The sequence below is a fragment of the Hippoglossus stenolepis genome, chromosome 3, assembly GCF_022539355.2.
Source record: "Hippoglossus stenolepis isolate QCI-W04-F060 chromosome 3, HSTE1.2, whole genome shotgun sequence".
NCBI lineage: Eukaryota > Metazoa > Chordata > Actinopteri > Pleuronectiformes > Pleuronectidae > Hippoglossus > Hippoglossus stenolepis.
In genome coordinates this window covers 21984639-21997470 of record NC_061485.1, presented here as the reverse complement: position 1 = coordinate 21997470, position 12832 = coordinate 21984639, and the positions used below count along the sequence as shown (strand labels likewise).

The window sequence follows — 12832 nt, the reverse complement described above, 5'->3', positions numbered from 1 at the left end:
GTACTCACACCCTCTGCTCAATAATTTATAGCCCATCCCGGTATGTATTAGCACCTGTCTTTGGTGGGAATTGCTACTGAATGTGGGCAAGAGTAGAAATGGAGTTGCATGTCACACATCACTTCATAAAAGAAACAGCGTGGACCATTTAAATACTAATGTCCACTCTGCGGGAAAGTCACTGAATAATTTTTTTTTTAAAGCTAAGACAAAATAAAACTGTGCTATTTCAGACATCAGTGGGGAGTTGAAGCCTGACCATTTCTAATTATGGAACCGATGAATGAGAGTGTTTTCTTTTGATAGTTTATTTAAGCCCTATACCTACGCTCTTTACCCAAAATAGATCTTTTTTATCTCTTGATGGATCTGTTGTTTGTTCTTTCCCCAGAGCCTCCAGACAGACTATTTGCACATAGTGCCATCTTAGTGACAAAGCTTAGAACAGTTGGGAGGATGATTATTTGCATGTTGACATAAGAAGGCGGATGGTTTGATTCCCTAAGAGTATCCACTGTGGCCCCACCGTTGCCTGCAGCCCTCTATATGACAAAGCTAGAGCATGATATTTTGAATGAAGGGGTTTAACTGAATGTCTCATGGCTTGTTAGTACTGGAACTCCCAAGAGTTTTGCTGTATATTCACACGGCGATGTAAATGATAATATTGTTGATTTTACAGTTCCAGACTTCCAGGAGCAGGACATTTTCCTGTGGAGGAAGGACACGGGGTTCGGCTTCAGGATTCTCGGAGGCAATGAGGCCGGAGAGCCGGTGAGTCTTTATCCCTCTCAAACTTTCTTTCATAGCTGAATCCCTCTGTTTGTATTCCAGTCGCCTCAATTTTCCGTCTAAAACTCTGTGAATCTATTAACTCTAACTGACAAGTAACCTGCATGATGAAAAGGAGACTGTATTCCCAGCACCGGTCAGAGCAGTACGATTTTTCACTGCATCTGTTTTCTATCTCTCCTCCTGTGTCGTTCTGAGCTTCTGTGCTGCATTCAAATTCAGATCAGTGATTTCTGCAACACAGTTACTCTTTGATCTGGCCTACGTAGCCTCAATCAGTCAAAAAAAAAATCCATCTCGCATGCACTGCTTTTTTCTTTCCTTTTATAAAGAAGCAAAGTTTTTGGATCTTGTTCACTGGTCTGCACTGCATTTTTGAGAGGGGAAAAAAAGATATGATTTACTTAAGAGTTTGGCTCGGGTGACAAATATCGCAGGCAGTAAAGAAGAGTAAAGACATAATAGTGAAGTTTAAATCGCAACAGACATGTCATCTTTATAGCTGCTGTGAAAAATAGGATGCTTTTAAATTCTTTTCATAATTATTTGTGTGTGCAACTCTTTTATTCAGGAAAATGCATTTTTCCCATATGTAACCTAAAAACTAAAGCACACAGCTATTGGCTGTCTTTACCCATTCATGATCACAGTCTCATCAGTGGCATCCATCTGCTCTGGTTGTATAACAGATCTACATTGGCCACATAGTGAAGTTCGGCGCTGCAGACGAGGATGGGCGCCTGCGGTCGGGCGATGAGCTGATATGCGTGGACGGCACAGCGGTGGTGGGCAAGTCGCACCAACTGGTGGTGCAGCTGATGCAGCAGGCAGCCAAGCAGGGCCACGTCAACCTCACTGTGCGGCGTAAAACCAACTACACCGGTAAGAAGCAAGGAGGGATCAAGACCAGGGAGTACAACTTGTTAAATAACTGCTGACGGGTCAATGGTCAATGTTCTCTCCAGTAGTTGGTTGATAGTTCAAAAAGTTCAAAAAATTGCTCAGACTGTGTTATTTAAGGCAAATTTATTCTATACATAGGCGTATATTTACTTCAGTGATTCCAGTCCAAGTTGACTTGGTGACACCCACTGTTACCTTGGTAACAGTAAGTGTGATTCAGTGCTCCTTGTTTAATTATGCTGCTTGTTTACAATGCAGCCAAGCAGCTTCACATTGTTCAGATAAAGGAGTGAGTTTCTTTCTATCACACCCTGACCCACGACCTTCTGCTGCTCACAGCCAAGTTGTTTTCCATATGGCAGCAGAGCTCAGCACAGTTACCTCCCTGAGGAGCTGGAAGTGTGCAGCCTGTAACTTCAACATAACTCACACTGAGATCATAGAAATATGTCAGAGTGAGCAGCTGTGAAACACTGAGACAATACTACACTGGATCACATGCATCCCTAGTTTTCATTGAATCACTTGTGCTACTTGAATCCAACATGGGAATGGTGGACCCAGCCATGTACAATATATAACTATTAGTATAGAAATACAATATATAGTGATAATTACTGAATATGACTGCATTTAATGGCTATTGCAGAAAAAATGCTAATCATGAATATCATCATAACAACATTATTTGATTACTATCTTAAGGATTTTCATTAAATACTATATTTAAATGACATTTAAAAGAAAAGGAAATAAAAATATAAAGATTTTTTTTTTTTAATGCATAAAACCCCAAAAATGTAAAGGCTGAAGTGAATTTATGAGATTACCTCCAATTGTTCCTTTATTTGCAACTATTGTAGTGTCTGTTCCAAACATGTGTGTTTGAAATGGGCTGTTTGCTTTTGGCCCGTGGTGTTGCTGGACTGTTGCAGCTTTTTGTCTGAAACTGTGACCGTAACCTGCAGTAAAAGTAAAGAGCAACTGCAGGACTTAGTCTGCACAACCCTGACGCCACAAAGACCTGTTCACCTGTTTATTCAAAGTTCAGTGAAGCCTGAAGAGTGTCAGTTGTGAGTCAGTTGTGGTTGCGAAAATGTTCATCATTGTGATCCATAACGTAACTTACGTCGATGTGTCCCGGGCCGCTGCTGCCACAGAACGCTGGTTGTCTGTTTATTCAAAGTTTGTTCATATTAAATGTATTGCGTGTCCGCATCACACCAAATTCAACACTGCACCTAAAATACACATGCCAACTGTGAAGCCGATAAGATGAAAGGTTCTCTTGATATGTGAGCCACACACAGACATTTCTGGAACTAGTAGATATATATTTACCTTGACAGTGTCTGTTTCCTTGTAGTTGCTGTTATCATATTCAAGCATGTCAGTAATTGTGTTTGGTATGAGTGTGTTTTATTTTAAAATCATTTACTTTACTAAATCAAAATCAGATGTCTTCATTTGTATTGATTCCAACACCCCAGCACATCCACTGATGCAACAGTATTCAGTCACTGAACAGCCCTCAGGAGCCAGGGGCCTGCTTTACTGTGTGCAGGGGTTCCCACCTCTCTTTCCTCAGTAATAGTCTGGGTGTGTAGCGGCAGGACGCACTGGGCTGCCACCGCGTGTAAACGCCCCCGCCCCATCACTACCTGTGCAGCGCTCTGCTCAGCAGCACTCGGCAGCAGGCGATAAAGAAAGGCCCATAAATATGATGGAGAGGGTGGTCAACCCTCAGCCCGATGACAGTGGCCAGACATTAGTGCATTGCCGCTCGCCCGTCTGCCTCTGAGCGCCGAGAATATGAGGCGCCGTCCTCGAAGCAGCTCTACAGGAAATGAAATGTCCAGTTACTAGAGGCGGGCTGCATCTTTAGTTCATCTATTGTTCAAAACAGATCCGCGAGGAGATTGTCGGAGAGGCTCTTCTCCCTGAGCTGTCGTGCCAGCATGTCTTTTATCATATCAAGAGAAAGTGGCTTTGTTAGGAGAGAAAAACGTCTGTATTTATTTGCAATCTTTTTTATTTTCATATTGTTCAGATGATGTTACGGTCAGCTGTGTGGTCATATTTTGACAGTTTTGTTTAATTGTTATCTTGTCTTATTATGCACATGTATCTCACTCAGCTTTTTCATCTCCATTTTCTCCTGAACACATCCTCTTCTTGTTCTCCTGGGGTCAATATGCTGCTTCTTTTCTATCTCACCTACCAAGTCTACAATTTGTTCCTGTTTATTTCTTCCATAAATCCATCTGCTCTGTCATTTTCCACATGATTACCTCTCCAATGCTAATCGGCATACCTGCATCCGTCTCACTTTATCCTCCTCTGCCTTCTCCAGCCAAAGCTGAGGGAGACGTCCCTCCGTCGCCAGCATCCTCCCACCACAGCAGCACCCAGGCGCCCAGCCTGACGGAGGAGATAGGCAAGCGCACCCCGCAGGGCAGCCAGAACTCCCTCAACACCGTCAGCTCCGGCAGCGGCTCCACCTCCGGCATCGGCAGCGGGGGAGGGGGCGGAGGGGCCGGGGGCAGCGGCAACACCGTCGTCTCGGCCGTGGCCGCCACCACCTCCTCTCAGCCCCTCAATGCCAACTCCACTGCCTCCTCCACCTTGCAGCCATACGACGTGGAGATCCACCGCGGCGAGAACGAAGGATTCGGCTTCGTCATCGTCTCGTCTGTGTCGCGGCCCGAAGCCGGCACCACATTCGGTAAGAGATGCCACACCTGTCTGTTTTCAGTGTTCTTAAAGTTACATTTCATCTTTCAGGCACGTTGTTGTTGATTGTACATACAGTACATACATGTCTTTACAAAACTCAGTTCCAAATGACACAACATGAAACACACTCTTTGGCTTTTCCTAATCACTGGAGCCTTGTATCTTCCTATCTCACGCGCTGCCTTTTAATCATCTGTAAAATCACTGAGCACGAAATAGCCTGAGAAGCTGCACATATTCCTTCTGGCTGTTTACAGTCCCACCAGATCGATACCAATACTCTTCAAAGAAGTGCTTCGTCTTTCTCATTTTCATCTGGGCCTGTCTAACCGAGACACCCAAACCTTTTCTTTCGCCTGCTGCTACACTCACACAAGGCCTTCGTAATTAATCACAAGTGAAGTGGGTCTTACATAAGGCACTTGTATTATTCAGCTGAGCTTAAATGGATTCTGCTGAGGAGGTTAGCGTTGAAAGACTAATGACAACTTGATGAGAATGAGAGCGCCAAGAAGGATAAATGGGGGAAATGATCGATGTAAAGTGGATTTATTTATTTTATGATGTACGATCAGAGAGATGCAATGACTCCAAATTACTTTTTATGAAGATTATTTTACATGTATTTAGCTTTTAGTTAAGACCATATGGGTTTTTTAACCTTACAATGGTGCCGCTGTTTGATCTCACACATCCCTGCAAAAATAGATTCTGTTCAAATTGACTCTTCTTTGCTTTTTACAAACTAATAATTTATTTTCTGCGATGCACTCTTGCCCCGCTGTCGTGGCTTCCTGCCCACACCACCGTGGCATTCCACTGTTCCCCGTGCTCTCGTCTCTGTCAGTGTGGGTGGACTGAAAAAAACTGAAATGCTCATCTTTTCATAAAACGGGCAAAGCTCCATTTCACGGGCCAGTGTAGAAAGCACAAGCAGACGGTTAAAGCTCCATTTGATTTGACCTGACATGTAAAAATCTAATGGAAAGTCAGTGGCAGCATGAAAGTTTCGAACTGAATTTGATGTGTACCAAGTCAGAAACTAGTCAACCCATACTGTTGGTTTTCAGAGAAGCACTTCTTTTGTTAAAAAATGTAGCACCTTGGTATTTCTTTTCTCTTCATCACTCTGTGTGTGATTCTACACTTTGTATTTTTACAGCTCAGGATGGATGGATTCAGTTAAAGAGGCAGGAAGAGGTCAGGGTTAGACAAGTATGTAGAGGTACAAAAGAGCCAGAACAGAGGCAGTGGATGAATGAATGAGAATGAAAAGTCAGACGGGGAAAGAAAGGAGTGATTGCACACTCGCTCTCTCTGCAGTGACTGATGCAAAGAGAGAGAGAGAAAGGGTTGGGTTGCAAAGAGGCCTCTGGGTAGTTTAAGCAATGTCAGCTCTGATATATGATTGTCGTCTCAAACCTTCTGGAGGTGCAGACATTGGAGATGTAGACAACACATTTCATACAAATGTTCTAATGATACCAGTTTTAGAAACGTGATGCTGCAGCAGATCGAAGTGAACGAGGGGGAATGAGACGTAAAGGGTGGAGGAGGATAGACACATGAATGTTGCATTGAGCTCAGGTTCCTCACTGCTTAATTTGAAAAGCCAATTTACAGGAAAAGTACTAAGAATTACAGTTTGACAGATTCTTTGCGGAGCTCGTTGAAATTTGCCCTTCTCCTTTTGCCAGCGCTTGCATTTTGTTCTGCTGTAACTCTGATCAGCTTCTCTCAGCGACTTTTGCTCGGCTGGCTGTTGAATTAACACAGAACCTTCTGATCCTCTTTCTCTGCTCCGTTCCCCCTTTATCCCTTCCTTTTCCTTCTCTCCCTCCGCTCACAATCCAACAACACTTCACACTGAATCACGCATCACATGTCAATGGTGACCGTAGCTGGCAATGCATGTGTTGCCATGCCCCACAAAATAGGGCGCATCATCGAGGGGAGCCCGGCAGACCGCTGCGGGAAGCTGAAAGTCGGCGACCGCATCCTGGCCGTGAACGGATGCTCCATCACCAACAAGTCGCATTCTGATATTGTCAACCTCATCAAGGAGGCCGGGAACACCGTCACGCTACGCATCATTCCTGGAGACGGTGAGTGGACGGTTTAAGTTAGCCTTGCAAATTCAGCTCTGCTATTAAATGTGATTTAATTTTTTTGTCTCATCATCATAATTTATATTCCCATGATAAACTGCTGCAAAAATGGGGGCACCCTCAAGGACCCCCAGAGGTGCCTTCAAGGGAGGGGGAGGAATCTTGCTAACCGGCACATTCTGACATTAACCCATTCAGCTGGTAGCCTTCAGCCAAAACTCAAAATAATTTCTACTAGTCAGCAAGAGCTTGTTCCTCAAGGTTGTCCAAGTAGGAGTGCAGATTTTGCATGTGTCTCGGCCCCATGTCACGATGATGGATGTCAAACAGAACAGTCATCAGTTATTATTAGTGTTGTTACAGAGACTGAGTATATTTGAGGAGCAGGACTTGCGTCGTTCCTCTCATGCCTGGTGCTTATGTATGCCAGTAGTGTTACATAAAGCTCGGCGATCCTTCACTTGCTTTCAAAGGGACTGAAACGCCCCCGCAGTGTTGACAGTACTCTTCGTCAGTGGGGATATTTGGGAACTTTCCCAGCCTTTGCATTTCTGCCCTCAGCGTGACTGCGCTTTTAAAACATGCAAGAGTAATGTAGATGTTCTGTTATTCTGTGTGTGTGGTGGAGTGGGGGGGTATGTGTGTGGTGCAGGTATAGCTCATGTTGTGGAGACCTAAATCTATTTACACAGTCACATAATAGGGACTTGTCTTACTTATGATGACAAAAAAAGTCCCCGTAATTTAAATCATTCAATTTAAAGGTGAAGACGTGTCTTTAGGTTTAGGTTTATGTTGGGTTAAGGTTTAGGTGAGGTTTAGATTCAGGTTAGCTTAAGGTTAGGTTAAGGTTAGGCTTAGGATAGGGTTAGATTTTTTAGTTTGGGTGAGGAGAGCAAGTCAGAACCTCTTCTGTATATTTTGTTGTGTCTTTTCTGCCAAAGTTTTTTAAAGGAAGTTTGTGCACGTTGTGTTGTGCAGCTGAGAGCTCACTCTACTTTGTCCTGACAGATCACCCTGGCATGCTTCACAAATACTGTTTAATTAAATGTGTGTGTGTGTGTGTGTATGTGCGTGAGGAAGGCGATACTCCCTGTCAACCTACGCGCTGCTAGAAATTGTATCTATTTGTCCGCCGCTCGTTGCTTTTGGGCTCACTTCCTATGGATGAAGAGTGTTGTTTTTTTTGGTCTTCCTGCAGAGCGGTTGATGAGAACGGTGAGACAAAATTGCTCCGCCAAGAAGAAACACAGAGGGAGAAATAACGGCATGCGCCTTATCGGAATCGTCCGGTCTGTGTTTACCGGCATGTGTCAAACAAAGCGCCGCCGCCTCACACGCAGACCGAGAGAGAGTGACAGGGAAAGATTGTGGCTTGCGTTGCTGAGTTGTGTCTTTGAGTGACTTGTTCTCGTCACCTGTGTTTACACATGGCTGAGCAGGACTATTTTTGTGTGAATCATTCCTGTCTAAACTTTCCGACGTTAATAAATACGATCGCATGAGGTTCTTCCAAGGTGAGGCCGGGTTCAGCTTCTTTCCATTGAGCTCCCCTCTCCCTTGCGTGGGAACACAGATGGAGGGAAAACAGGCATGACACTTCCTAATGCACACACAACCTGCTAATGCCTTCATTACAGCTTATGCCTCTGCTGCACAGCCCTCCAACTTCTCTTATCTCCCCTCCTTTTCTTTCCCTCTCCACTCCTTTTTCTCTTTATCATTCTCAAAATCTCATTTTGACTGTACCTTTTCTCCATCCTTCCTCTTGTCCGTACAGGGCAGAGGACATAAAACGAAGGCCAGAGACAAATTACAGAAACAGCTCAGTGCTTCTCCTACGCGTCGTAAATGTTTTCAAGCGAACCAGGGGAAAAGAGGCAGCGGCCTGTGAGCAAAATGGAAAGATAGAAAGAAACAAAAGCTTTTTCGATAAATTTCCAGACAGAAAACAGTTGCAGAGGAGCTAAATGGAGAGAGGAAGCAGGATGAGAGGGTTTTGCCAATGAGCAGATGGAGGGGCGAATAGGGTTACAGGGACAAGCTAAGGAAGTGAGAAATGAGCAACAGAAAATGTGTGAGAATGTAACGCAGACCCACAAACCTCCTGCTGAGGCCCGACCTAAAACATCAAACTCGAAGGTTCAACCCCTCCACGGTCCAAAAGGAAGTTCGCCCCAGCCACACTGCAGCTCGATTGGTTGACTTTGTTCTCTCTTGGGGGAACGGGCAATCAAAGAGTTAAGCCAACAGGCTTTGAAGGGACTGGTGGAAGTGGATGAGATGAATAGATGAGAGAGTAACTGACCGTGAGAGGAATAGGGAGGAGTGACTTACAGAGGAGAGCAGAGGAGAGTTGTAATCAAATAAAGGATACCTCTAGATGGCCAAGAAAGATTAGGTTGTTAAGGAGAAGAAAGGATTCTTTAGACGGCAAGAGGAGAGTAATGATGTGTGTTTCTGTCGTTAAGGCCCAGCGTGATTCATTGATAACTCAAAGTAATTGAATCAAAGATAAGAGACGGAATAACCAGGAGCCTTTATGGCCTTCGCTGCGCCAAGTGATGGTTCACATTTAGACAAGTGGAGCATCAGTCCAAAATTACATGCTCACCATTTCGAAAATAAACTTGACAAAATGACTGACAGCACAAAGGTGAAGCGCTGTTTTCAAATCAGTTAAAGACCCAATCAGCAAGTGGTTGTGATTGTCGACTAAACCGCTGCCCCAGAGTTTTCAAACTAAACCAGGGCCAAGAGCAATTCCAGACTTCTTCTTTTTAGCGCCGACGTAAACTACTGGAGTATTGTGGACGGCAGGTGTATCCTTAGCAGAGTTGATGCCTTTCCAAATGAAATCTTGGTGTATGGATGCAGCCTCGGTCCCCGTAGGTCAGCTAATGTTTGAAGGTGACAGCTGCTGAATCTACGCCATGTTCAAGCTGGAAGATGAAAATGTTCCATGTCTAAAATATGGATTTAATTCCATCACATAGATTCTTGTGAGACATTTCTAATGGAGCACTTTTATGCAAATTCTAATGTACTGAATTAGAAGCTGTATGGAAAAAGCAAATGTCACTAAAATTTATTCAGTGCAGCTTTTAAAAGTTTGATGTTCGCTGGAGGCAAAAAGGCTCTTGGACAGCGTGAAAAATGTTTTGGACTTGCTGCTATGAAACGCAGTAATTTGCCAAATCAATTCTTGAAATGGTTTTCGCTTTTCTTTTTTTCGTTTTAATTATTTTATATGAAGCCAATTTATTTGCTTCAACTTGCCAAAACCAGTGATTTTTATGCATGTGGCAGTTTCAAAATTAGCCTCACATTTGTTAATGGAAATGTACTGACAGCTTCTTTCTTTTCCTTTCGTTTCTCTCGTTCCTTGTTAGAGTCTTCAAATGCATCTTTGTTGACCAATGCAGAGAAGATTGCCACCATAACCACCACTCACACACCTCAGCAACAGGCCGCGCCGGAGGCCAGGTAAGGAGCATGCTGGGAAACGAGTGCTTGGGTTATTTTTGGTCAAATAAGAAGACATTTTAAAGGAGACCTTTTATGTTTTTCTTTATTTTCTGTCATATGTGTAATGTTGCAGTGTTAAATGTCTATATTAAAATGGCTGCTGTTTCAAATAATGAGGTAGACATATGTGAAAGTTATTCCTGTGAGACTCAGTGAAGCTCAGATGTTACACTGAACTCAACTAACTGGTTGCAATACTTTTTTGTACTTCAGTGATTTCCAGATTTCTTTATATGGTCATCTGTCCAACTTGTTCTCCCAAAACAATCTATTGAGTAGTAGGTCTTAATTTGGTCCAGTTTGCTATCCAGTTTTTTGGTGACAGCATAATACCATTTTACCACCAATGTTAGCTTTAGTATTTTTGGACAGTAGATTTTTCTCCACTTAAAGATATAATGTGTCACAATTATTCATTAAAATGTCTAAAAATAACTGTTATATATTTAGTTGACTTGTGTAGCCTACTTACATCATCAAACATGTTGCAACAATATTCAAACTCAGAGAAATACCCGATTGGGGCCTGAGTCATATCAGGTAGATTTTAATCAGAGATGGTGGTGAAGACAACAACTCCCATGATTCCACGCTGGTTCATGACATTATCAAACTAGGTCTTTTGTTATTGTCCTGATTGGGAGACCCATAGAGGCCGTAGTTACATATTGTATGTTTATGGCAACATTTTAGCCCATTTCCATCGAACACAACTATTCAAGGAGCAGATATAGAAAAATGTTTTTATACGGGTTGTGTTTGAAAGACTAAATCTACCGTCTCACAATAGGCAGGTTTTATTGTTGCTGCTCAGTGTAGTACAGTCCACTCTCATATTCCAGATTGAATTCAGACAAATGATGGATTTGGATTTGAAAAAGTGTCTCTCCCAGCCCCTTATAGTTTAGTTAATACTAAAGCATAAGAGAATGAAGCAATGCTCAAAATACTTTGTTTTCTGCCTGTCTGCAGGCGTCAGGCATCAGAACAGTGTGGTTTAAAGGAGGCTTCAACTGAGGGGCTGCATAACAGGCAGTTTGAGATATATAAGGCTTTTTTTCAAGAAGTGTATCATACAAAGCTGCTCTAGTGGAGTCCCAGAATAAAAATATAGAGCTGGAAATAACCATAATGAGTCCCCTTTAGGAAGAAGTGTTGAAAATATGCGAATAAATTGAATAATTTGATGCTTTAAATGTTTTACTTACTGCTGTCTCTCCGTCTCAGGAACAACACCAAACCAAAACAAGAATCATTTGAATTCATACCCCCACAAGGACCTCCTCCCCAGCCCCCGACACAAGTCTCATCTCAGGTAATAAGGATATTATGGTTATCCATTCACCTGTCACTCCATTCATACATCCATCCATCCAACATCCCGGTAATCTACACTCCAACAATCCATCCACATCCACACTCGCCTTTTTATTCATCCATCCAGCTGTTGTAGCCCCCACAGACCTATTTATCCTCCATGCATCAACCAATGCACCCATCCAGCTTCCCAAGGACAAACAAGGTGCCTTCTCATTTATTTATTTTCTTTTTCATGTCTTCTTGGCCACATTATCGGAGGCTGCGCTGAGGAAAGCCTGTTTGCTTTCAAAGTAACCCCTCAGTCCACTGTGTTCGCCACTGAATTAATCTGGCGGTGTAGAGATGTTTCTCACTGATAGCATTGATTCTTCAGCAGAGGAGATTAGGAGGGCGTGAAGACGGGAGCTGCTATGGCCGTCTGCATGTCCTTGTGCTGCCTGGCTCCCTCTCTCCCAGTCTCTATCCCTCGCTCTGCCTGTGCCCCCTCTCTTTGTCCACCTACAGCCCGAGGCATCAATAATTCAGCATCCTTACACCTGAGCATAAGCACGCGCGCGCACACACACACACACACACACACACACACACACACACACACACACACACACACACACACACACACACACACACACACACACACATACAGCTATTGAAAACGTCTGAGTTTCCTGAAGATGGCATTTGTCCCATGTTCCTGAAATAGGAGTCCACTTCAAAGGACACACACACACACACACACGTATACTTCAAATCTGAATCACAAAAGTGACCTTGATGCAAATTCTCCTTTCCTGTCTTTCCGCGTCTGTGTGTGTATGTGTGGTCGCTCTCCATCAGGATGCTGAGTTCTACTCAGTGGACCTGGAGCGAGACAACAAAGGCTTTGGCTTCAGTCTGCGCGGAGGCAGAGAATACAACATGGACCTGTACGTGCTGAGGCTAGCTGAGGACGGAGCGGCCGTACGGAACGGAAAGATCAGGGTACGGACACGAACAACAGCCAGCATTTACACACCACAAATATATACTGTTTACTGTTGCATCTTTCCTCTTGTGTCTCTTGATCTGAATGGGAATTACTGAAGCGCTTCCCCCGGGTTGCTTGATTGAGAATGCAGCACAGGGTTAATTGATTCTCCCCTCTGGGTTTACATATGCTAAGATACAGTATATACAGTATGTTTGAGCTATAATGTGTTTTTTTGTATATATTAATGTGCTACGGTGAGTTAGGACGTGTGTGGGTGTGCATGTATTAGCACTTTTTGTACATGCATACATATGTGAATACATACATTTGTGTTTCTGCACCACATTAGCAGAGGTATTAATAGTAGCTGCTCTGCGAGACAGAGAGTGGTGTCAGTGAGAGATCCTTACTCTGCCAGGGGAATTCCCTCGGTGCAGACAACACTGACAGATAACTTGAGGCGTGGAGGCAAAGA

General features: G+C 43.5%; 1 protein-coding gene across 9 annotated transcripts in view; it reads left to right on the top strand.

Annotated features, from left to right (window-relative positions):
• magi1b (membrane associated guanylate kinase, WW and PDZ domain containing 1b) overlaps positions 1-12832 on the top strand; it is a 135348-nt gene that overhangs the window by 116568 nt on the left and 5948 nt on the right. For 7 of the 9 annotated variants that reach the window (XM_035151241.2, XM_035151238.2, XM_035151240.2 and 4 more), the window contains 7 exons: positions 683-774; positions 1482-1674; positions 4049-4420; positions 6333-6536; positions 9932-10025; positions 11295-11382; positions 12225-12368. In XM_035151241.2, coding sequence (XP_035007132.1) covers positions 683-774; positions 1482-1674; positions 4049-4420; positions 6333-6536; positions 9932-10025; positions 11295-11382; positions 12225-12368 — 1187 coding nt within the window. The remainder of the gene's footprint in view (positions 1-682; positions 775-1481; positions 1675-4048; positions 4421-6332; positions 6537-9931; positions 10026-11294; positions 11383-12224; positions 12369-12832) is intronic. The other 2 variants (XM_035151239.2, XM_035151242.2) reach the window with 2 other exon arrangements.